This window comes from Lissotriton vulgaris, chromosome 1_1 (genome assembly GCF_964263255.1).
Source record: "Lissotriton vulgaris chromosome 1_1, aLisVul1.2, whole genome shotgun sequence".
Taxonomy (NCBI): Eukaryota; Metazoa; Chordata; class Amphibia; order Caudata; family Salamandridae; genus Lissotriton; species Lissotriton vulgaris.
Genome location: NC_141685.1, coordinates 451,093,511 through 451,120,771, shown reverse-complemented (window position 1 = coordinate 451,120,771; position 27,261 = coordinate 451,093,511). Strand labels below are relative to the sequence as shown.

Below are 27,261 nucleotides of genomic sequence, written 5' to 3'. Positions count from 1 at the left end.
TTAAAAAAAAAAAAAGAGGGCACAGGAAAAGGAATAGAGGTACAGCTAGGAGCCTGGAACCGATCAGCAATCTATATTGAATACATTAACAGTTAGTAATATTACAGCACAGAACACAACCCTTCGGACACAGCAAATATGAATTCCTTAATGCACCTATCCATGACTTATAAATTAGCGCATGGCATAATGGCAAAAGACAGGCCAAAAATCAATAAATCAATTCAGCAACAGGTAGCAAAATGGAAGAGACCGTTAAGTAAGGTGCACAAACCGGGTGTCCCTCCTCCCTCAAAAATGGTCCAAAACTGTAGCACACATCTGAACGCTAACAGGGGACAGGGGACACGGGATAGGAAGCTAATTGGACAGTACTGACCTGATTAAATCACAACTACAGCAACACAACACACTAAAATCCATCCTCTAACATTAGGCAGATCAGCAAACAAGCTTGCAAGGCATAGTAACCAAATTAAAACACTCTCAATAAGAAATCAGCCTCATCCACCCTAAACGCCCACTCACATAAACACTCCATTAACACCTGGGAAATTACAATCATAACAGGTGCAGCACACGTTTACCAGATCCCAAGGAGGCAGGCTGACCGGCACACCTGACACCTGTTAGGTGGAGGTCCAAATGATTTACACCACCACTGTAAAACACACTGCAGTGGCATCCCTCGGAACCTCTCACCGTCATACAGGTTTGGACAAGGGGTCACAATTGTCTCATTTTCAACCCACCCCACTCCTAACACAAGAACAGGGGAAAAATCAACACCCAAGACAACACCACTGTCACTATTTTGTGCATATTTTGTCCAAGGACAGCCACATGACCGCTGTTGACAATCCGCACATACACATCTGCAAGGAAAGGCTCTATGGCGTCCCGGTAATTGACAGACTGGCACTATATAAAACATTGTGGTGTGCAACATAACAAAACTTTTATATTCCGTATTAAAAGTAAACAAAAGAATTTCACTTCAAGGCAAGGGTCTGGGTCTTCATTTCGCAACATAATCATTTAGAGCAGAAAAAGATGCAGAGCTTTTGGAAGCCATGAACATTTGTTATGAGAAGCAAATCCAAGGTGCAACGGTCCAGTAAGGAGATCTATGTACTGTATATCAAGATATATTACACATCAGGATATTCAGGAGAAAGCACCTATTGCAAGAACTTTTAAAGATGCTCACATAAAAACAGGTCTCCTACCTAAATGGATGCATATTTAAAGATAGGATCAGATTTAATGACTGTCCCTAACAATGTAAATCAATTTGTTTAACACCTTCAATGCTACAGCAATTCATCCCGGATGCTGGACTCCCTTGAATCCCATTGTTCATGACGAGCTCAGCAGCACACGAGCAGTGTACTGCATGACGAGCTGAGCTTGTCTTGAGCATGGAAGGTGTTAAGACCCATGTTATTAAGTGAACTTCAGCATGCATATGTAATGTGAAAGCCCACCACAACATCTCGACGTCTGTACACAAGTGGTAGACCTATGTATGTGTTGGATGTGGATTTTTCCTTCTCAAACGGTTGGGGATTAAGGAGTTAAAAGAAAGCTGGCAAATTTTAGAAAACGTTGCTTCTTTGCTGATTATACACAGAAAACTCAGTAACGTGGACTACAAGATTCAAACTGGCTTGACCCATTGTTCAAGGCAGCTATTTTATGTTTTCAGGAAAACGTTTTGGAAAATCCTGAACCGGATTTTTCAACAGGCGGCATTACACTAGTGTCTTAATAATTATGTTCGCCACATTTTTACAAGGGGCGTTAGATACTATGTACTAATTGTTTCTAGGTGGATCTACTACATATTAATTCGAATTGATGGTATATTATTTTAGAGGAATTATGGGGCAAAATAATGTGGCTATTAATGAACTTACGATGTGCTGAATGTGTTGCAACTTATTCTGTGAGGAATTAATAAATATATATTTCTACGTACAAATGCAAACCTTGCAGCAATCTCAAGCCACGTTATGCGTACCTAGGTTTTTAACTGTGTTCTACTAATGAAGGCATCAGATTAGCCCCCTTACACCAAACAACAGTTGTGAAGGGGGAAACAGTCTTTACAACGTGAATTTTACATTGCAGTGCCTTTACCATGCATTTATTACCACAAATGTTTTTAACACGTATAGGCCTTTACCACGCATTTAAGGCAAGTTTGGGGGGTCTCCCCCCCAAAAGATAAGAATTGAATATATATATCACTCGTCACCATCTAACGCCATACAGAGGTGAACTCTTTCCTGGGTACTATAGTTAGTAAAGAACTCCCACAAAAAAATGATGGAGAGGCAGAGTTGCCCTTTAGGCAGCTTTACTTCAGATGTTTCTAGAGTATCACCGGATGCTGCTCCAATGGCATTGGCCAGACTTGCTCTGAAGTGAGTGATGGTAATGGCTCTGATGCTGAATAAGTAAAGACCAGATTCAAAGGAATCAGGCAAGGAACTGGGAGTTAAGCACTGTCCTGAAAAGGAGCAGAGTGGTAAGGAGGAAGAGTGATGCCTGCGTTAAAAAGACCTTCCCCAGGATCTTACATTAGATCTCTTATTTTTAGGTCTGGTCTGGCATTAGCAGCGCCATGACAAGGGCCTTTTGGAATTGATATGGATTCCAAATCGTGCACGCGGGGAGACAGAAGAGATAGAAGATGTGCACGCAGGGATTGGATGCTTTACTGACAGCGTGACACTCTGGGGACATTTTTTCGCCACCAGTAAAGCATCCAATCCCCGTAAGCACATCGATGGTCTCTTCTGCACCTCCGCGTGCCCAGAAGGGGGTGCTGCTCAGCGCGTGCTTGTCAGGCCTCTTGCTGGTACAGCCTGTGCCTATCCGGGTCCAATTTCACGTGTAGGGAAGATTTCAGTGCAGTCCAGTGGTGCACAATACAAGAGTAGGTTTTAACTGTATTTTTTATTGTATTTTAAAACGCCGTTCATCAATTAAAAGAAAAAAAAATCGCCTCATTAAACAATACATAATTGTGAAATCAAACGAAATCTAATCTACAAATTTACCGACAACCACTGATCCTGTTCGTAATTTATTTAGATTTGTATATACGTTTGAAAAAACGACTGCAGAGATTTTACCAAAGGTGTACTATTACTGAATAGGCGGGCTCTTGAGTCCTCTAACATGGCCGACTGGTTCTCGCATGTTTTCAATCAACTACAGCTCCCGGAGAAAAGACTGGTTTGAAACCCCAATCGCGAGTAAATGCTGCTCCTGTTACGTGGGGACATCCGATTGACCACTGGTCAGTTGGAAATCTAAAAGTAGGTGACTTTGAATGCTGCTGCATTTTCAATTTGGAAGTTTTCCAAATCTCCAGTGCTGAATTCAAAAGCTGGCAGTCTCCCTAAGACAATGAACCACCCTACCCCACACCATTGGATGCAGCCATCAGCAGTACAAACAAGCATTGAAAATGCAATAGGTCTCACCTTTGATTAAGTTAAAGCCATTTGCTTTGCTATACAAAACCATTAGCAAAGCAAATGACTAACTTAATCAAAGGCGAGACCTATTGCATTTTCAATGCTTGTTTTAGTATTGGTTCAAGAGATTGACGTCTGTGGACGAGCACCTGTTCTGGGAAGACAGAAAGCAACTCACCTTGCCTATGTAAGAGAAGGTGATGATAACTTTGGAAGCTCTCTCACTGAAGGAGGTGGAGTGCAAACAAGGAATAGGTATTCTTATCATACTTGGAGGACAGGCGCTACATGCAGCATCTGTGCAGATTAAAACAAACTTATTTTCCTAATGATTTTAAGACATAAAGCCTGAAGACTTTGAGGCAGTAGCCCCCGAAAAACACAGACTAATCCTTCAAAAGTAGAGGATAACATTTTGCAAAGTTCAAAGAGATGATAGGTATGGAACGGAAAAAGCAACTTAGGATAAGAGTTGGAGTGGTTTCATACAAAAGCGAGCATATCACTTCCTGCATCGTCAGAATCTTTGCAATAGGTACAAAAGAGCACTATAGTTGCTGCAATGCCACAAAAATGGTCTTTCTTCTCATAGTGATTAAGCCAATGTTGATGAGTTAAAATGTCTTTGCACCAGGCTAAAATAACCTAGTGCAGGGTTCAGTACCGAAACCAGAAGAGCAATTTAGAAGAAAGGAGTCCTTATGGCTAATTAAAATATCAAAGAGACTTGCATTAAACACCACAGTCTTCTCTGTAAGAATAGAGGGGCCAGGCTACACTGAAACATATGTCATGTGATTTGTGGTGGATGCGGTCCATGGAGAATTTTGAGGACCCATAAACTCCGAGGGTGAGATTACTGGAACAAAAATGCTGAGAAAGCTATTTAATCTTAATTGTAAGTGTTGCCAGTGGTGAATGAGCGACAGTCGCTCAGAAATGATGGTGCCAGAAAGGAGCGAAAACACCCCAGATTTCTTTTGTTTCTATTCCAATACCTCCTAGTGACTGCAAATGCTTGTGCACCCATTCTGCATGGTAGCGATTTCAAAAGATGAGAGCTCTAGAGGATAAATGTATGTTTACAAGTGCCCATCAAGTGCCACACGCACTTTTAAATTAAACACGAACAAAGTGTGACTGAAAAATGTTTGTATTACATGAGACAATACCAAAAAAGGACACGTGCCAGAGATGGATGGATCTATGCATAGGGTGTTCCCAAATTAAAATAAAAAGCGAGTTCAAGTTTGACAGCAAAGGTTATAACCCACAGTAAAGCAACTGTACTTTTACATTATTTTCGGATGACCTTAATCTATTCAAGCCATATAATTTGTTTTTCCAAATTTTCTGTCTACGAAAAACCCTTTAGAAGAACCTCTTCCTCAACCGTTCGTTGAGACAAGAAATACTTCTAACCATATCTATTTACTTTACTATTTTGTACAGCATTTATGGGTCATGTAAGTGAAAGGATACTGAAAATGCCCATAATCAACAAGAATGAGGCCAGGATAAAGCAAGATGCAAAACACCATTGAGATCTGAAAAACAGCAGAAAACAGATTTCTTTAAAATGGCACAATGAAAACTTGACACAATCAATATGTTCGGTTGCAATACAATGGTCAAACACTGCTCTACAAGTATTCAGCACAGAATTATAAAAACATATTCTCAACTACTTTAGTACATGATACAACATCAAACATCATAGCTTTATTTACTAACACAATTGCCAAACAAAAGTTACTACTATTAACCAACATGGCCCTGCCACTTTTAACATTCAATGTGATTACTAACTTTGTTTATCCTTTATGTGCTGCCGGAACAAAAAATAATTCTACATGGACAATCGTACACTTGCCTTTTGTTTGGTGGAAGTTTCCCTTAAACTGAAACAGTATAGAACTACTGCAGGTATGTAGATGAGGACGTCCACAATGAAGACTGAAAGACAAAATTTTAAGATAAGTAGTAGTGACAACAGAAAGGCTGACACTAGTAGTAGTTCAAGTGAAGTAGGTGTTAATTTTGAATATTCTGTAAAATCAATGTGCAAGGCACAATGGAAATATACATCCATAGGGCACGATAGTGCAATTCTGGCTTGTCACAATAGCTTAGATTTCAACTGTGTAGATTTCAACAGTTTTTCCTGAAGCGTTCAGTGAACGTTCAGAAAAAATAAACAGCACTGTTGACTGTCCTCCACTTCTGTATTACACAGTAAGACTCCACCTCCCATGCCCCCTAACCCGGAATATCTTGTTCATAATCTTAACATTAAAAAAAGTCTAAAAGTGAAACTAGGAGGGAAAGCAAGATCAGGAGGAGCGGGAACAAGAAAAAAGGAAGTACAAAATGTACATGACTGGATAAGATCCCTTATGTCCCACTCTTCCCTCTAAGAAATTAAAACCTGCAGTAGCAATGATCCGTTGGACACTGCTCCGTCAGTTGCCATAATGCCAAATCCCCTACTTGAATTGCTCAAAATTTCATGTTTCGATTACCCTCAAAGATTGCCTTAGCAGCCCCCTTCGGACGAAAAAATTTAAAGGTTTGAGTGGTTGCTGTAGTTTTAGGCCCTAACGTCCAAGGTAAGGAGTTCCTTTTTGACTACAAAAATGATATGCTGTTTCTGCAATGTTTCATGGCACAAGCCCTGGACCAAATGCACACGCTTCCCCTTGCGCTGTAATTCTTCTCTATAAGAAGCAGTTCTCAGAGATCGCTAGATCTTACGATGAAAAGAATCATGCGTCTTCCCACTGTTTTGGGATCTTCATTGGCAATCTATATACCTGCAATGTAATGGGATTCTAATAATTTTCTGCCGCTTCACCAGCCACACGCTCAAACCCTCCACCCCAATAGTAAATCTCAATCTTGGGCGGTGGACATTATTCCTAAAGCTTACAGATGTAGCCACTCATTGCATTGTCGAGTGATTCTTCGGTACCCATCACCCACTGCTCCATATCTAATGAATGCCACATAGATTCCTCCATAATGAAGTGCTGGTACTCAAGTATTCTAAACCATCCTTAAAGCCTTCCTCACTACCTACTTGACCATCAAAAATCCTACTCCACAAGCACTTGCATCTTCCCTTCTACTGCGCTTAAGGTTTTTTTTAAATGTATTGCCAATTTTGTTTTCATATCAGTGTACAGAAACAACATGCACTTCCTCAAATCACACTCTCCCACAGACAATGTGTCATTATCCGGACTCCTCATCACCCCTTCACCCCCCATTACCAATTACCACTGGGGCTCTATGAACCTATTACTGTAGGTGGCAGCTTCCTTCTCAGCACCAACACTGCCTTCTTCCTAAAAATATCAAAAGCTTCCTGCAGCTCTGATTACACTACAGTACTAAGGCAGCAGATTATTCTCATCTCCCAGGCAGAACATTCGCTCATCTCAAGGTGGCTACCATGCTAGTACGCCACACTCATTGCCAGGGTCTAAACCTTGACAGACAAAGTCTCTCATCTCTTGTGCACTCTCTAGGGAGAGAGGCAGAGAGCGAGAGAGACCCAGTTTTTATTATACTTTGTCAGGCAAAAATGGTTTTTCAGGCTAGGGGGAAGATGCACCTGACAATTTCAAAAGCTCGAGGGAAAAGCGGTTATCTTCCTTTACTATATACCTTAACGATGATTCTGCTGTGTATTATAATTTCTTTACCCATATTTAATCAATTTATAGCAAGTAGATTTAATTCACAACAACACTACCAACAATGTTTCATTTGATTTTTTTTTAAATTCTTTTTATTATAAGCATCCTCAAAAAGGCAAAAATTCTTCCAGTTGATATACATATCCATTAAAACCAGCAGATCACAGTCCCAATACATCGTGTGATTGGTAATTAAAGCATCATATTCGTGAACAGAAGCCCACAAATCATAAACGTCACCCTCCCTAAAAATCATCTTCCAAAACTTCATTAGCCTGCTACTCCGGTGGTTCACAAATATTACCCCTGAATGCATTCCAGGCCCCCTAGATCTTACTCCATTTTCGAGGGCAACCTCGATTGATAAATACCGTTCTTTCTGCCACCATTGTCGCATCCATGTTTTTGCACAATGCGGTGAGCGTCAGCACTTCCATCGCCGCCATTTCTGTGCAATATTTCGTTTAGCAATCATTATCCCCATCGTGGCTCAATCCTGCCCAGGGTGTGTAAGGTCATTGGGTTCCCACATACTTAACAAGCATCTCCTGGATTCTGGTGTTAACGACACCCCCGTTGATTGTGATACTGTCCTCATCACTTTTGCCCAATACTCTTGGATCTTTGTGCACTGCCATATGGTATGGTAAAAGGTACCCTCCTCCCGCATCGCCTCAGGCAGTATGGGTGTGATGTTCTACCTATTATAAGGGTTGTCGTGGGATCTGGAAGGTTGTTAATTAGTTTACGGAAAGTGAAGGACGTGGCCCTCTTATGCATACATTCCGTCAGTAATTTATCTTCGAGAGGCGAAGCCTCCGGGACCTCGGTACCTGGCGGCAAGGCCGCTGCTAGACAGGGGTGTGGAATTTAATAAAATGCCTACTTGTCCATGGGGCAGGTTGCTTCATAAATTTACTTGTCCTGTAACAAAATCCACTTGTCCCGTTGGTGCCATGTAGTGCGGCGACAAATTGTGGCAACAATCTCATTATATTAGATCTCTGATATAGCCTCACTGATTATGCCAGGGCTCATACCATAGTAGTGTTTGAATACTTGCAATCCCTTTATGTTGCCACATTTCCACAGATCTACATACTAGGGCTGAAGGTAGTAGTAAGCAATCATTCCAGTGTTAGAATGCCCTTTTGAGTCTGTGCAAACCTCCTAGCATGTTTTAAGACTTTACAACCACTCTTCTCTAATGTTTTTCCATACTGGGAAATTTTGGAACTTTACTCCTGACAATGGCAGTCGTAAACCTTCTTCCAGAGTTGTGAAAAAAGTGGTTGGAGGGAAAGTGAAGTTGCAACATTTTTGCATGAGCAAATCTGCACATGCATATTTGCTCATGCTAAAATGCAGTTCACACATTTTCTAGGAATACTATTTCTTGTACTACTTCTTTAAATTCTTGGGAATTCTTGAAAGCTGTATAGCTGCATTTAATGCTAGGACATATACCATAGGTGCATTTTTGAGACTTTCTTTAATAATAGAGCTCCTAATTTGGTCTGGCGTGGACCATGACCACCTGCGTTTATTAAAATTCTGTCACTCTCTCTGTATCCGCTGGCTTCCCAGTGAGTGACGACATTCTGCTCTTTCACACGGATCATATCAGCACACAAAGTAATTTTGTTCAGTGCCAGTAACTACTGTGGCAGTGTGTGCTATTTTGAGGCCCAAAACATTTTTTGCTTTTGCCAGTGTTTGGTCTAATGGTGAGGGCCCGCCAGCTCCAACACCAATAAGGTTTTACAAATACCATGCCAAATCAAGTCACACATTGACAAAACTAAAAAGCTGACCACCATTTTAAGACTTACTGGCTTTGCCAATGCTTGCTTATTTCTGTGTCCCAGAATCTTATTGAAACTGGTGACACTGATTTTCTATTATGAATGATGCTGCAAAGAAACGGTACCTGGAATTTTACAGTGGTTTAGCGAAATGTTTTTTTTCCTGCTTTCCTTTTTTGATCAACATTTTATTTTGGAAGCAAAGAATCCTCAATCTTGCTTTCCAGCTTCAGCAAATATTTGCATTGAATCAAAGAGCATTCTGGGAGCATTATACATAGCCTCATATTGCTAAATTTTGAAAACGTGCGTACACATTTTTATACTGGAACCACTGTCAGTAGTGCAGTAGGAGCTTACAACATTTACTTGGAGCGCTCACTCTAATAATAAAGGCTTTCAATTATTGAACCATAAATACAAGTTTGAACAGCATTAATCTATGGACAAAAAAATATTACCTTAACTGCAGACAGTGCCCTTCCCTGATCCATATTGTGGTACAGCAAACTGGCATCCTGAGGGTGTGTGCTGCAGGGGGTTTGGCCTACTTGTCCCAAGGACATAATAAACATGAAAACTTGTTGCCCTTGACCCCAAACAATATGTCCTGGGCGTCGGGCTATAGAAATTCCACATCCCTGTGTTAGAGCATGTTTTATTAGCATGTATCTAAACATTTCTGTGGGTGCTGCTGGAGGCGTTCAAATGTTACTACTTCCCCTTTGTGCCACATGTCCCCCACAATGGAAATGCCAATAGCGTCCCGCTGAGTAAAGCCCTTACTATTTCTAAGCCGTCCCAGTTTTTTCTTGTCCCAAAGGGGGGTGAGTTGGGTTATTGCACCGTGCCAGCCCAGTCTAACATGTGCAGCATGCCATAAAGTAACTGTATGTTTCACGGGTCCTATTAGTAACTTGGTCAGCTTCTTGTCGTAGAGGGCAGATAACATATTCCCTGGTCCCAATATCGATCTGGCAGCTTTAAATGCCGGGTCTGCCTGGGGAGCGTGTATCCACTGGTTGATTACTTTTAGTTGCGCCGCCCAGTAATATAATGGTATATTCGGAAGCGCTATCCCTCCGTCGTACCAACCTCGTACCAACTTGGCTTGCGCAATGAGTGCCAGTTTTTGACCCCATAACAGGCTGGAAACCTGGGCCGCTATGGTTTTAAAATAGCTAGGAGGCACTGGGAATGGCGTGTTTTCCAACGCATACACAAAACGAGGTAGCGCCATCATTTTAAACAGCGCTGCCTTACCCTCCAGTGTTAGCGGCAATGTCCCCCAATGTGTCGTATCCCGTTTAAGACGTTCCAGCGGTGGCGACAGATTTTTTTTAAAGGAGTCGTCCGGGTTAGGTCTGATGTACATCCTAAATATTTAAATGCATCGCTTGTGATCAAGAGTGGACAGTCTTTAGGTAGCAGCGGTGGTGGGCCGTGCAGGACATATAGTATCGATTTGGACCAGTTGATAGTATAAACTGACGCCCACACAAAGAGTTCGCATATGTTCAGGAAGACCAGTATGGAACACCTGGGAAGTGTCATATATAATAAGACGTCGTCCGCATACAGCGAGATGCGGTCTTCCCACTCTCCCATTCATACCCTTTATCATTGGCTCCCACCGAATCCACGCTGCCAAGGGCTCAAGCACCAGCGCAAAAAGCAGCGGGGACAGGGGACAGCCTTGGCGGGTGCCCCGTGTCAGAGGAAAATCGTCAGAGAGGTGTCCATTAGCCGTTACATAAGCTACCGGATTGGTGTATAGGAGACGGATCCATGCGCAGCATTAAGGGCCAAAGCCCAAGTGACGCAGCACCGCGAAGAAGAACGGCCACTCAACCATATCAAATGCCATTTTTGCGTCCAGGGAAAGTATGACAGCCGGTTCCTGAGGGTATGGGATACGTGCCATCACACCGTGCAGGAGCCTCAAGTTTAGTGCAGTATTTCTGCCTGGCATAAAGCCAGACTTATCTGGATGGATTAGGGTTGTAAGATGTGGCGTCAGTCTGATCGCCATCAATTTGTGTGCGGGTCTGTTGCAATTTGTCCATCCTCCATCTGAATGCTTGCTATGCGTCTATTACTCTGTTCCCTTTTATCTAGCCACGACAGAAGCTTCCCTGCTTTGTCCCCAGTTTCATATATCTTGTGCTGAGTGGCTGTCAATCGCGACCTGATCAGCTCTTCGAGAAATGCCCTATGCTGTTGCTGCGAAAGACACAATTTCTGGGATGTAGCTGGTGTTGGGTCTTCAGCATGTTGGTCTTCAGCTTCATGTAATACTAGTTCTAGATCATGCAGTTCCCGCTGTTTCTCCCGTTTGTGCCCAGCAACAGAGACAATGGCCTGTCCCCTGAGGACCATTTAGTATGCTTCCCACAAAGTGGTTGGGGAATCGACTGACATAGCATTCTCTTGGAAGTAGTGTTTTGTTGCGAAGACGACAGCTTTTTTGATTTGTGGGACCTGTAAGTAGCCAGGGAAGATGGGTGAAGATACGTTGCCTAGTCGAGTGGTGGTATGAGTACTGCAGCACCACTGGGGAGTGGTCGGAGATACCTCTGGGTCTTATCTCGATAATGTCAATATTCTTTAAACAATCCGCTGAAGGCAGGAAGTAGTCTCTCCTAGATAAACTATTTTGTACCCCGGAGTAGAAGGTGAACTGTCGTGTCGTGGGGTGATACCATCTCCATACGTCAGCTATCCTAAGTGCTTCCATGAAACCCCCAAGACGGGAGACGCCGGGTGCATTAGCCTCCACAGGGTGTCGGTCCAGGGTACCATCCACATTTGCATTAAAGTCCCCCCCAAATAACAGTTCCCCCTCCGGGAGATCAAGTAGGAACTTACTAAGAGCTAGAAGCGTCATACTATGCAGTGCGGGAGGAATGTAGACAAAGACTATATTTATAGGATGCCCTTCCCATTGACCCATTAAGGCCGCAAAGCGTCCGCGTTTGTCCGTTTTTGTATTCAGTACTATCAGTGGGGATTGCTTCTAAACAAAGATACCCACGCCCCTTGAGCCAGAGGAGAATTCCGCGTGTACTATCATTTTAAACCACCATCTGCCCAACGCCTTGCATGCTGTACCAGTAAAGTGAGTTTCTTGCAATAGGGCCACTGTTGGGGAGCACCGCTTTAAACTCTGTAAGACTAAACCCCTCTTTATTTTGCCACCCAGACCAAGTAAGCATTGTCAGGGGCATCATCTGGGCTGTGGGGTACCTTCCAGTGTCAGGGGCTGCTCGAGATCGTGCTGTCATAATCGATTACAAGTGCTACTAGCGGTGGGGATTCCCATGTGCACTGTAGTTGCTGGACAATGTGGAAGAATGCAACATGCCTGACAGTTTCATTATAAACTGACCTAAAGAACAAACTTGACCAAAAAAAAGGCCCACCCCCTCCTCCCCAACACCCACCCCTCCAACAGTTAGAGAAGACCCTCTCCACCCTCCTTTCCCGGCCAACTCCCTCTCTAACCCCAAACCTTTCTGAATTAAAGAACGGGCTACAGAAAAGAGTCCCTTAAGGTATTGCTTCTGGTGTCTCTTAGGTAAGTCATTGGCCACAGGGGATAAATGCAGCTGAGACATCCCACCTAGTACCAAGTGGGGACAATTCCTCCTCCATTGTACTTGCGTTTGTTCAATGAACACACATTTTGGGTAGCCCACATAATGAACATAAAACCATAAATAACCAAAAATGTAGAACTTCCCCCCCAGCCACCCCCCTCCCTGCCAGACAGACCCCCAACTATCAGCCACCCCAACTTAGCAGAGTGCTTCAATCCCGACAGTAGTACTTGATTGTAAGGGGGGGTTGAAGTCCTAGGAGTTCCGTAAGTTATTCCCACCTCGAAGACCAACTGGTGTCTAACGCTTGCTGCAGTTCAGTGCACTGTCTCGCTGCGTCGGTCCTTGGCTCAACACCCAAGAGTGTGAGGAGTATAGGAGCTGTACCGCTGTCACAACTGACCATTCCCCCCCCCCCCGCCCATGATCAAACCGTGTAGTCCTCTTTCTGATTTGGCCCAACTCCTTAGTGCAATGACTCCGTTCTTCAGTCATCATTTCTGCTCCGTTGCGTACCCTCCTCCTGTCCTCGGTCTGTTAAATCTGCAGCCACTCGGCGCTGTCAGTCCTCATTATCCATCCGCCGTACGCCATCCTCCTCCTGACTGCATCTGAGGTCCGCTGCGTCTTCTGTTTCTCGGCGTTGTTGCTGTCTTCTCCCCGTCCACCTTGATCCCTCGACACGCCGCCATCCCTCAAGCCAGTCGTGTGCTTCCTCCGGGGACTCGTAGAACCAGGTCTTTCCGTCAGCCGCCACGCACAGTCTTGCCGGAAACAACATGGAGTATGGAATCTCTTTGCGCCGTAGTTCTTTCTTTACTTCAAGGAAGCTTTTGCAACGTTTAGACACCGACGCTGTATAGTCTGGGAAGAAAGATACCACCGAGTTTTGAATACGGAGTGGTGGGGCCACCCTAGCTGTTTGCAATATGGCGTCCCTGTCACAGAAATAAAAAATACGGGCCAGGACCGGTCTGGGGGGTGCCCCAGGTTCAGGCTTACCCCCGGGCACTCAATGCACCCTTTCCACAGAGAAAAAGTTGGAGTCCTCTGGGCTGTAGTCTAGATTTTATAAGCTCCTCAACATAGAGGTCCATGGCCGGGTTCCCTTCACTTTCTGGAATTCCCGTGATTCTTACGGTATTCCGCCGGGTGCGCCCTTCCTGGTCGTCCAGCTTTTCTGCCATGAGTTTATTTTCTGCACCCAGACGGCTGACCTTGTTAAGCAACATGGTGGTGTTCTTTGACAAAGAATTTGTCACTTGCTCAACCTCAGTGACTCTAGCTGTCATTTTTTGAAAATCCGCTTTCAAGAACGAGACATCAGTGGATATGGACCCCACCTTCGACTGAACCTTAGTGAGGGCCAACATGATATCTTCTAGTGTCACTTTCGTCGCCCCCCTCCTGGTCGGAGACCTTGTCAGGGGTACCTGTCCGCTCGGGTAGCGCCGGAAAGTCTTTATTATAAGCGTATTTGTCCAGTTTTGACTTGTGATTGCGTGCGAGGGCCCCTACACCCCAACTCTGTCTGTTGTACGCTGCTCAGGCCGGTAGTCACTGCCGCCTCCTGTGGGACCCCACTCCTGCGCGGCCTGTCGGTTTTCCGTCGTGCCGCTAACTGCAACTTTATGAGGCCCTGGACTGTTGTTGGTGTGTTCACACCGGTGTAGTGAAATACTCAGAACAATCCTCCGCTCAGCGTGCCTCTCTGCAGCCTCCGGGGGTCACCAGCCAACGAGCTGATCGCTAACCACAGCCCAATCCTTGGGGTATGACTGCGTCTTATCCAATGCGTGTAACAGTGCCGCCTTATCGGGCCAATAGGGCTCTGGGGCACAGTATGTCCTTATTGTAGTGGTAAGTGGCCACAGTCCTAAGCAACCAGGTCGCTCCGCACAGCGCTGTGCCCCTTAGGCCACACAGGAGCATGTGAGCTCTGCAGGTTGCCGCCTTCAGATAGCAGGCGGCTGCCCCTTATTTTCGGATCTGCAGAGCGCCCTTGCTCAGAGCGAAAGTCACTGTCCCCACTTCCCTGTCGTGTAGGCCGGTAGGCCCTCCGGCTGTTTTTGGGGGCCCTCACCATTCATTAGTGGGCACTGCTTATCTTAACGGATGTGCTCGTACCTCCCGGCCGCCGGCTGCTGCCTCCGGGCCCGTTCACCTCTGCCACCATTTTGCCACCCAGATGCGCTGCATCAGAGGTTCGGGTCTGCACTCCTCCCGCTGGAGCCCAGCGAGGCCTTCCCACCACAGCTCCTTCGAGGCAAAGAGGAACCACAGCGGGGCCCCACGGTTCCAGGAAGCGCAGTATGCGTCTCTTCCCCTTGGTCCGCTCAGTCGTCCGCCGTGCATCCCGCCGCCTCTCAGTCCACACTCGCCTCCGGCGCCGGTGGAGCCTAATCAGTCCCCAGCTGCACGGTGGTGAGTAGGCCGCTGTCCGTCGGCTGCACTCTCCGGTCTGTATGGAGCTCCTGCCAGGCAAGCAAACTGTGCGTTCGGTGCCCCCAGATTCCGGTCGCAGTGGTTGTCTTGAGGTTCACAGTATGTGTCGGATTAATGGCGGATTGTACGGGGATCCTACTTCTCTCCCCGGAGCTCCTCTAGTATGCGGCCATCTTGAACGGCTGCTGGCCACACCCCCGTCTCATTTGATTTTTACGTATTTTTATAAAACAAAAGTCCAAATTATGAGTGAATACTTCAGGATTGATACAAAGTAAAAAAAAACGAACATTCACAAAACCTTATGCATAAATATAATTTACTAGCTATATCCTGAATATTAAATTACAAACATATCAACATTAATTAATTACTTTATTTATTTATTGTTTGAGCTGTCAGCCTTACAATAAGGAAACATTTGATTTAAAAATAGTTAAAAGTAAAAGACTTACTTCTAAAAATCATATACAATACAAATCAACTGGGCGACATAACATTTGAGCACTGCATTGCATTCCAATAGAGACAAATCGACAAATGAATCAAATGCATAAACGTGCAAATGGAGAGAACCATATACATATCCAGCACAGTCAACAGAGCGTTATGGTAACATTTAAGCACAGTACTCCATTCTAGTTCAAACGATCAACAAAATTAATCAAATATGTATCCGTGGAAGTGCAACAAACTCTTAAAAAAAGTTCACAGCCGGAGAATTACTTCCTAAAAAACATATACTGTACGATATACCATCCCATAAAGACAATCAACTAATTCACCAAATATATAAAGGTGAAGTGCAGAGGAGCATTTGGGAATCATGCAGTACAAACAGCAATTATCAGCACAGTGCCTAAAGGGGTGTGCATAAATCCAAATGGGTTATCTGATTGAACAGATACCTAGCGTGGTGGACAGCTCTCAAACGAAGCCAGGCAGCCCATAGAAAAGATGTTACTGAGTTAACGGCATACAGATCATCATCCAGCCTGATAGAAAGCGCCAATACCGACTTGAAACATCTAACCCGATAGTTTTTAAAAAAGGGTAAGGAGTCATCACCGCAGATCAGGGTTGTATTTTTTACAGAACTGGAGGAAATGGGTTAACCCTCCACAGCTACATTCACGGTGGTCAGATCCGGCAGCTAGCCTGTGGATTCGGATTAATTAATCCCTAGTTGGCAGGCTCCCAGTCATACAGAGATCGCTTAAGTTCGGGGTATATCACATCCAGATACCCAGTAGAAGGAGAACCATAGGCGTTGCTGAAATAATTATACAAAATAGATTCTTGTTTCAACGCCTGGCGCTTCCTTGTCTGCACAAATTCATAGTACTGATCTCTGATCAGGTCTGCAGAATCCTGCCTTACTCTACTGGGATCTCTCCACAAGGATTCCATCTGTAGCTTGTTTAAAATATTCTGTACAAGGGACAAACATGTGCACCTCCCCATCCTCAGCATTGAAATTAACTTCTTCTAGGGTTTCCAAGTATTGCTTAGGGTTTCTTATTAGCCTGACCTAATTGAGAACTGGAGTGAAGGCTGCCGTTTCTGATATAGGGATGACATTGAGCTACGTATTGAGCGCCAATAATTAAAGGAGTGCCTTTTGTTTTTATATCTGCAGGATAACACTAATGCTTCAGGTACCTGCCCTATGCCTGAACTTCAGGACCACCCCAGCCATTTGTCTGCAGTTGCCTTCTGTATATAACTACCACAGTGCAGATTATCTGAGAATCTAATATCCAAGTAATCAAACTGCTTAACGGTTTCTAAGGGCACATCTTCAATCATAGGCTTCTGATTAAAGCTAGGAGATGGCCTCTGTACCATGCTCTTCATTATACTACCGTTAAAGGTCAGTGAGTTCTTGTCACAGTATTTCTTAAAGTATTTTAGTAGCTTATGAGTGGCATTTTCTGTACACGTCATCAATACTGCGTTATCGTCCCCCTCCTTCCGGCTATGGTGGGGATGTCTTCCACCAGGTAGTCCGTAACATCATTTTAAAAGAAGGCAAAAAGAAGGGGCACCAGCATACACTCTTGCCGAGCACCTTTTTCAACCGGTAAAGGTTCTGTTCACTCCCCACCTGGGCCCTACCTAACTCTAGCCATGTTGCTGGTGTGGAGAGCCTTTATAGCCACTAGCAGCTTGATATCAACTCCTTAATCTATCAGGGATTTCCACAGCTTCTCCCTGTCCACAAAATGGAATTCTGCTTTCAGATCCACAAATATTAAATAGTGATGACTTTCTAATAACAGTAAACGTATATGAAATCATGTATAGCCGGGGAGAGCTAGGTCGATAGCCCCAATTTGTGGCTGAAAGCCAGGTTGCACTTCTGTCATAATGTTATGTGCATCCACCCAGCACTGGAGGAGGTTGAGTACAACGTTCCCCAGGACTTTGCCTGCCCTATCCAAGAGGAAGATCAGCCGACAATTGGAGGGGCTGCACCGCTCGCCTTACTTATGGATCGGTACTATAATGGCAAAGCATCACAAAGGAATACGGTGTTGCCAACGAGGGCTGAATTAAGCACTGGAGCAAGAACACTGACCCATAAGTGGGGCTCCTTACGATAAATGTCAGTAGGCAAAGGTTCTGGGCCTGGTGCCTTGTTTTTCTTCATAGCATTCAGTGCTCTTTCCACTTCTGGCACTAGGACATTACTTGCACACGACCCCATGTGAATATTCCCGCGTGTCAGCTGGGCACCAAATGGGCCTATAATATTGGCTCTGTATATGGTGCTGAAGTAACTGGTCCACATTGGTGGGGAGATTTAATTTTCTATTATATTTCTTTCCCCTTCTCCACCAGCGTTACCAGTTCCCAAAACCTTCTGCCATTTTTGATGTGCGCGGCCTTCCCAAGTTCCACCCATAATACCAGTTGGTGCAGCGATTTCTTATAAGATGTTTGTACTCGCTCCTCCACTTTTGAAATAACATTTCACTTTGGGGGCTGCAGTGTTGCCGCACTATGACAAATGAGACATCTCCCTTCATGCTAAAGCATTCTTCATTATAGCAGTTAACCCCTGCACTCCGTCTAACTCCGTTAGAGATGACGCTTTTGGGTCCGATGGACTTAGACCAAAGAGCCTTCAGCTCCTTTACCATCCCATCATAAGCTGCTAAGATTTCCCCATTATCATCAGAGGGACATGATTGTGGCTCCGTACTTGGCCATTATGCATTCTTGCAGGGGGAGTTCGTGTAGGTACTTCTCACCGTTCCATCTAATTCTCCTGCTATTGGTTGGGACGATTACATGCCCATAACGCCTCTCTCTTGGCTTTTTCACACTGGCACACTGCCTCGAGCAAAGCTTCCGTCAGAGTTCCACAGGTTCATGGCCCTCTCTACTCTTCTGACAACAGTCAAATCACGCACACATTCCTACCCCTCCGTACTGACTATAATATAGTCAGTTAATGACAGGCTTCTCCCATTGTCGAAAGTCGCCATAGCTGTACTATCTGAAAGAGTGCAACCATTGATAAAGCACAGCTAGTAGTTTAGAGAAAATCAGAGAATGCACCACCCTTCTTGGCGGATTTAAAACTACTCATGGCTGTTTCGGGAATAGCTAAGCAACGATCTTCCATTAGGACTTCACTGTTAGTGATAGAATCAGATTGCTGCGTATTAAAATCTCCATCAAATCAATCGCAAATACTTCCCCCTTTCACCCTCCTCTGTCAGCTTACAGTTAGCCACGGTCTCCCTGATGCTACCGGCCTAAAATCCCCATATTTCACCTGGACACTTGGGGACCACCCCAGTGGAACATATACATTCAGGATGTGGCAAACATCTCTCTCGGGCCCGTAAACCAGATCCTCACATTTTGCACATTAGCTGGCAGATACGCTACCCCCATTTGCTCTATCTTGCGTTTCAATTTGCGAGACACCCACAAAGTAAGCCCTCAGGAGGGCCACCCCTTCCTGGGGCGGACAGTCAGAGTGCTAATGTTGAGGAACCCATTTACACCAATTCCCTTGAGGGCCCACATTTCCTGAAAGCAGTATTTAGCGTATTGCTCGATAAACTTCAGCCATTCCTCGTCCTCCATTTTGCTAGCCAAGTCCGAAATATTCCAAGATACAACATACAAATAAACATTACCAGTCCTTCCTGTTACACTGGCCTTGGCTAACGCAGTTGAAGTCATGGCAGCAGACACGGAGGGCGAGCTCCTCCATACTCAATCGGACTCTCCTCAGGTGGACACTATGAGGCTGGAAGCGAGTGCTGGAGCTATCCATGACCAATCTTTACAGTCAGTTTTGGCCTCTTTGACCCCAGTGTTTGGGAGCTTAACTGTCCTGATATTATTCCTTGCAGTGATATGCAGATTCTCTGGGGCTACTCCATTAATCATCGATAGGTCGCTCTTCAACAACCCCGCGGACAATCTGTGGTTAAAAAGGCGCTCAAGTCTGGAGGGTACTGCAAGTAGGCAGTGCTGCCCTGGTAAAGCTGTTTCTTCTCAGTCAGAATCTAAGCAGACGAAAACATCAACCCCCATAATATAAACGTCATCTTTATGACGGAGTACCAGTTTGGTGATGCCGGGTGATGCAAATTCTGCCTTGGAGGAATGGGCAATATTCCCTCTTGAGCTTGGCCCAGATTGCTGAATGATCAGTCTCATTATCTTCATATAATTTGACAAGACTACTCTTAGCTCAGAAATTGCATAAACAATGGCTAACAATCTTGACCTATTTAAGGGCTACACACAACCAATATTTGGGAAGAGATCGATAAATTCCAGGCAGCGATCAACTACTTTCCAGTCAGCTGTGGTAGTGTTATCTAACAGAGAGCCCTTACTTGCAATTTGTTCTCCCACATCTTTTCCTGATTTTGGAATGATTGGGGGCAGAGGGTTAAGGCTGGGTGCTGGTCCAGGTTTCCTTTGGGGGGGCAAGTGCCCAGGCTCCTGGGTTGGTCGGTACCCAAGCCCTGCAAATTCGTCATCAATGTTCCTGAATCAGATACCCTAACCAACTGAGGCACTTCAGCTACTCCATTCATGAGTCGACTTGTCCTCTTAGGTTTCCGTTTCTTTTTAACTTGCATTTTTTGCTCGTTTCGATTCGTCTAATCCTTGGCTATTATTGCACTGCACAGATGTATCAGTTTTTGGGCGTGGAGTATTATTTGCATCGCTTATGTCAGTTGGACCACTGATATGGTGGTTAGGAGTTGGTTCTCGGGCAGTCATATTCTCAGTTATGTCTGTACTTGCCGAGCTGCAGCTTGGGGCCAGACCTTTATTAAGCCCCTTAGAATTGCAGAATAACCACTTTAATGAGAATACATGAAAGGTAAGATCAGTATTTTTCTTGTTTTTTATTTGCCCTCTTTCCAGAGTTCACCGGTCCTGTGATGTACTTAACATTATTATTTTGCAATGCAAAACTCCCACTCAGTGCAATACAGGAACATCCCGGGAAAGCTTCCCTTGGCATAATTTTACAACCTTCCGGATTATGCATGATTTTCACCCCTTGACACCTGATGTCAATGTTGAGGGTTACAGTGGTTATGCCAGACTTTGCATCCTCATTTTCTAGTTCTGCTGCCAGGTGTGTCCTTGCAAGCTCGGCAGATATAAACCATTGTGTCAGGATAGGTGGCAAAGATTGTCTTCTGGGCTGTCAAATTTCCTGGCTCGTTTTGAGTGTCCGTCTGTGAGGCTGCATCTTGCTTTCTGCCTTCAGGCACTAGGGCACAGAGTATTAGTGATCCTATGTGGTTGCCCCCAACTAGTATCTTCTCTAAAAGTGAAAGTATTGAAGACAGGACTCCGTTGAGGGCGTTCATGGCTTCTGAGAATATAAAACCTTGCAAGGCCTCTAGGTTGGGTAATATGCTCCCGGAGGGCTTGTTAACTGGGATACTCTGAAATATTGAATCATCAAAAGGGGAGCCTCCTGAGGAAGTTCTACTGCTTTCCACAGGAGGAGTATCAAACTCAGGCTGAGCCTCCCATGTGTCATCAAGAATTATTATGGGGTCATCAAATTTCCCAGCCCTCTCTATGATCACCCTCCCACGCGCTGTGGCGCTTACTGGTACTTCGGGCAAGGTATAGTCGAGGAACATTAAAGAGCTGGTACTTGGGTAATTGTTGCCTCAGCAATTGTCTTCCCGTTAGTCACATGGGGCTGCAAGCTTTATAATACAATATTTCCAGTGTGGAAGCACTATTCACTCGTTATTTTTATTTCAATTTTTTTCTCCTTTAATGTGTGTATGGGCCCCTATCAAATATTTTAGATATTGTTTACCAAAGTCGTCGACCTCATTTGCAAGTTTTCTGTTGTTACACTATTAATAGGTGTTCATCATGAAAAATAATTTGGACTTCTAGAAAGCATATATGCCTAAGGATGGTGTTTCTTTCTAATTTGGACCACATTCACTATTCTCACTCATTTTAGTATTCAGTTATTCCAATTAGATTGGATATTTCTTATTTCATTAATGCTGAATTATGCTTCAATTTCACAAAGCCATCCACGTTTTTACTTTTAACATTCAGTGAGTGGCCAGTAACACACTTTACAGGCGCCTCACATGAGCACTGGCAAGACAGGACTAAGGTATCCTGCTTAGAAAAAGAAAGATAAAAATAGAGGTCTTCAAGACAACCACAGAGCCAAGACAGCTACTAGCACTTACACCAAGGAATACATCAGTGTATTAAGAAAAAGAGGTGAATCAAGGATGACCCTCATCCAGGTTTATAAAAACGACAGTGACCATGGCTGCATCTCGTGTGTCGGCATTTCCCTCCCAAGGCTCGGCTAAAGCCAGAATATCCGAAGGATTAAGACTGGCCAAAAGGGAAAATCTCTCATACAAAGATCTCAAATTAGATTCTAAAATGTTGGGAACTTTAAGAATCAAGTCAAAAGGAGGATTTCAGATCTAAATGTTCCCTTCTTAAAATACCATAAAGCAGATACACTGAATGCATCGTCTTCCTCGAGTCCCTACCATCTCTGGATTGGCGTCTTACAACTGACACCACTACTCAACTAGGAGATTCAACTACCACATCCAGCAGGACTATCAATATGTTGCTCTAATAAAAAAAACAAGCAACAACAAACATGAGCCAACAACACATCAGCAGCACCCAATTACTTGGATACTGAGACATCCAATGTATTCCCTTGGTTGAAACGAATAAAATAGGCATTATCAATACACATTCAGCGGCAGAACATAACTCAAGATAAAAATAGAGACTTTAGATAAAGCTCTGTCTGAAAAGCGACTTCTTTCATGTCACAAAGGAATTTTAAATAAAAGAACCACTGAGATGGAAGGCAGTAATAGCACAAACAGACAAAAGCCATTGTCTTTACAGAGACTGTTACAAGATACCAGTTGCAAGTACATTCATACTATGCTACAAGCAACAACTCATCGTTCAACTCAATTGTAGTGCATTGAAAATCGGCGCATCATTCTTTGAGGAAATCATTGTAGTAGCTCAATCCACCAAAACAAGTCAAACAAAATCCTGAAGATTGGGAGACTTCAATATCTACGGATCCCTGGGACTCAGCAAATAATCACCTTATATCTAATTTCCTTTTCTGAAGCAATATTCTAGAGCCCAACAGTGGCACCAGGAATTTGAATCATTAGAGGAACACAAAATCCTTTGTGACCAGAAAATGAGTTTCAGGGAGGTAAGAGTTACTGAATTCACCTTGACAACATCTGGTGAAGTCTGTTTTTATTACTTGATAATTGACACCCAGAAATCATGATCCTCCTTTAAGTTTCAGAGGCACTGGATGCGTTAGAACACAACAATTATCATCTGAAAGGTCAGCAAGGGTCTCTACTGCAGGATCATAACAGTACCATTCGTTCCTATCATACCAGAGTTCGTAATCAGAACAGAAACAGCATCCTTGTCAATAAATCAGACAACCAGCAATGTTCCTCAATGCTACTTTCTAACACCACTATAAACAACCAACTCCCGCCTTTGGCAGGTACTCGCGCTGGAACTGCTCACGGCTAGGCTACAGCTGAGAGACACACGCTTTACAGCAGTTTGGAAACCCCTAGTGCGATACCTTTGTTCTGTACAACATGCACGATACATGCCCCCTAGGCTCCGCACGTTACGCCTCTTTGAGGACGCTTTTGTCCCTGCGGATCCTGCCAGGCTGTGTCCTTGAGTGTTAGGCACACTACGGTGTCCCGCGCTGCAGCGCATGCCCCCCCACTTTGCCCCCTGACGCGCCACCCACAGCCACTATCCCTTCCCCTCTCTCTACTCCCTGACCTAAGATTCTCTTGCTGCGTCTGCTTTCTTTCTTCCTACTTGCCACTCTGGTCTTTGTCTCGCTCCGAGACGGTGGTGCCCTGTTGGGCTGTTTACTACAGTTGGGCTAGTTGCCTGCTACCTGCCTCCCATGCATAGCGGGCGTATGCCTGCGTGTGATGAGCTTTTGTTTACTCCTCCATAAGCCTCGCGGCCGGCTCTCTTGAGAGAGTTGTAGGCATGGCGCTGTGTTAAGGCTTTGAGCCGGCTCCAGTTGATACGCAAGCATAGGAACTATTGCAAACGCGGCCGGCCTCTACAAAAGGTTGTAGGCTAAACGCTGTGTTACAGATAAATAAATGTGGCCTGTATGGGCCTGAACATAAACAACCAACTCCAACAAGGATTTGAAATATTCATAGAAAACACCGAGCAGCAAAGGCAGAAAACTGTCGAAGAGAATCTTGTGCTCAAATTGCATGACATAGATCAGTGATCTCACCTTTCCTCTGTCACGTGGCTTGGTTAGGCACACGAAGAAACACTGCCATTTTACATGCACACGTTTTTTAAAGTTACATTCTTTTCTACATAACAACTTTTGACACACATTTGCTTGAATGACAGTGCAGGATTAGTTTACCTGAAACCACATAGTGTACTTACAAAGTGGAAAGTAAGCAATCAGAACACCTTGAACATTTAGTACAAGGCCTAAACGAGTATTGTGCAAATGTGGTTGTTTGTTATTCGTCTGTGAAGCAACATAGCTATCACAAGAGGATAAACAATGTCAGCCCACCTGAAGCCTCGACATGGAAGCAAGGATAAGGTTATTAAACATTCACACACATTTCCATGTTCAAATGAGAGGAGCACTCTGCTGTCACTGCGAGGTCACATTTGTCGGAGTCGCAGCCCAGCTGATTCATGTTTTCCCTTTGCGTGGAGGGATGTCCAACTTGTGATCAAGACAGGGACTTGAACACATTCACTTACAGGTAATAGGGAGTTAGATCATCCAGTAAGGTATTTTGGGAGATCACTCACCCTAGGCAACTAGGTTAGGGACAGAATAGTAGGAGTACACAATAGACAGTACTTATATGCCAGCATAAATACACTGTTTTAGCATGATGCTGCAACTTTTTATCCTTTTTCACTGTTCTCATATTGCTAATCACTCTTAGCTGCTTCTGTCTATTAATCATTGCAGTGGATATATTTTATACACAATTCACAATGGTTCAATAAATATTGAAAAGCCCCTTTGTGTATTTCTTGTATATCTCTCTGGGTATGTAAAAATGACTGAGCGAAAATATTCTAGATCTGTTACTAGGATTTCTTGGGGAGTCAGGGTTGTCATGTACTAAGGTTGTGCAATACATTTGTTACCTTCCTAGGTTTAGGGGTACCTATGGTGGCAAAACGAGATAGCAGATCTACAGGCCAACATATCCGGAGGGGTTGCATAGAATCAGCCTGGCGGATGAGGATTATGAATCCGAAACAGGTCCCAGGATGCTTGTTTCCGGTCCAGGGTAGACATGGCTTGGCAGTTCGGGCTGGACTGTTCCCATGAGGCACAGGGTCAGACTGATTTGCATATGGCCATGTCTGAACTGGGGTGGCTGAGTGAGCTAAAGAATGGTGATGGATTAAACCCAGATCAGTTGACTGGGGGTGAGTGTTTGATTTGCTTAAACGCTCCGTCCATCATCCCCTTTTGTATCGCTAGAATCAGTCTGGCACCATCCCAATGTTTATGTTGTCCAACAAACTAACAGTTCCTACTGAGAAACCGTATGACACCTCTGGCTCCTAGGCCTTGGAACAAACATCTGTTAAGCAGAGAACTATAAAATGCAAGAGCTGTGCTTCAGTCAAGAGCTCTATGCCCCTGGCATGATTAGAGCAATTACAATGAATACCAATTTCCAAACAAAGATGTTAAGAAAGATCCACTCCTTTAGAAGAAATACTGCCATGACTTTATCAGGTACCAACTGAGTCCTAAAGAGACTCAAGAGGTACACTGGGGCAGAGCCAAGAGCTGCCTATTTCAATCGTAGATGAATTTGAGAGTCTTGCTGGTGACAACGAGCTTTAGGCAGGGAACATTCCAGAGTGAAACATTGAAGCATTCACACCACTGTCCCCAAATTAGTTTGTGCTTAAACAGGCATTTTCTTGCCTAGAACTTTTAACTCCTTCATCCTAAAGCGGTGGTCCATAGCTCTTTGTCAGTCACTTACAGGTGGTGGCAAGGTTCCTTCTCCGTTGCTACACCCCAAAACATCCAGTATGCCTAGTGAAAGCTAAGGGGCAGATTTAACCAGGTCTCGACAGTACTTAACATAGTATTTGTACTGTGATAAAAGAATACTCTGATTCAATATTACAATGTCATACCATCAAGCATTGAATGGTGAGGTAATATTACCCATATAATATAATTGCACTGGAGTAAAGTATGTTTTGTAAGCTGCATTAGTCGCAATGCCCCAGATACTGTAATTTTTATGGGGCCACCCTAGTGTCTCCAAAATCCATTGAATTTAAGGGTTTCACGTTTTCTCCAATTTCAACTTTAGTTCAGTTAAATATTCTGGGATGTTGGCTAACAGAGAGCTATATAACTTATCCCCTGCCCATGTGACTCAGTACCCTTAGCCTCTAATGGGCGGTATTCGGGGGGGCTGGAGTCAAATTTAACCTGCTTGGTGGGCAGTAAGGGCGTGCCTCAGATTCAGGCATTGAAACAAATGTGTTTCATGTAACTCAATCAAGTAGTATCGAGAATGAATTCATGCAGCTTCCCATACATCAGTGTGACTTAACCAGTTCTTGCACCGGAAGGGCCTCCTGTGTTGGTTTTCTGAGCCATTAAATCCGGTGAAGAGATTTATACTAGCATACAATGGATATCTTAGTCATAGATGAGAGGGTATAGGATATAGTGGACAGAGAAGCTCTATTCTATCTTGAACCTAAATGCAGAGTACTCTTTTACAAAATGCCATTTTTTTATGATGACTATCCATAAAAGCCCAGTAGTACAGCCACATATCACCCATCCAATTACACTCTTGTGTTATTGGGTACATGAGTTGAATGCTATTCACAGGTTTTTACTCACTCATAGAAATATACTTCCTGCTCTATGTAGGATGTAAAACCAGTTTTGTGGATTTTCAAACAGAAATTTTGTATGTTTTATAGAAATTCAGCGGCAGGGTATGTATTTTTTATAGAGTCAATTTGCCCAAGATATTTAATGGTAAGTTGCAAAACATCTTCAGTCTCACTGCTAAGGGAGTCACGTTGAGATCGTGGATACGTTTGGGATCCATAACTATGTGTATGCCCAGATATTTGAAGCTATCAGTTTGGTTGAACAGATTGAATTGCAGATTTGTAACATCAGGACCATCCTTTACAGGAATTATGATCGATTTAACCCAATTAACTTTCAGGACTAAGGCCTTCATTTATTTTAATATTATATTATCATTATTATTATTTCGGTAAAGATTGAGCATGTCCGTCAACCTTGGTTCAGTCCAACTGTGGTTTGCCATGAAGAGGTGTATGTTGTATGATAGTGGTGAATCTGGTCTTCAATTCCCAGTTCACAATGGAATTCTCGCACTTGGGAATTGTGTGGATCCACTTTGCTAGGGGGTCCTTGGCCGAGACGCATAGAAGCAGCAACATAAGACACCCAGTCTCATGCCATAATTGAGCTTGAATGGGGTTGAGGCTATAACATTCACATTCACTGGAGCCAGCTGCATAGTATGTGTACACATGGTAGGAAGAAAGGCCAGAGTTAATTTTTGTGTGCCGTTGAAACAAGAATGTCCAATTAGAATGCTGAACA

General features: G+C 44.0%; 1 protein-coding gene across 1 annotated transcript in view; it reads right to left on the bottom strand.

Moving 5' to 3' along the window:
* ALG6 (ALG6 alpha-1,3-glucosyltransferase) overlaps positions 1-27,261 on the bottom strand; it is a 336,619-nt gene that overhangs the window by 149,375 nt on the left and 159,983 nt on the right. Inside the window, exons 5-6 of the mRNA XM_086953531.1 lie at positions 5,365-5,447; positions 4,974-5,038 (exon numbers count right to left, since the gene is read on the bottom strand). Coding sequence (XP_086809657.1) covers positions 4,974-5,038; positions 5,365-5,447 — 148 coding nt within the window. The remainder of the gene's footprint in view (positions 1-4,973; positions 5,039-5,364; positions 5,448-27,261) is intronic.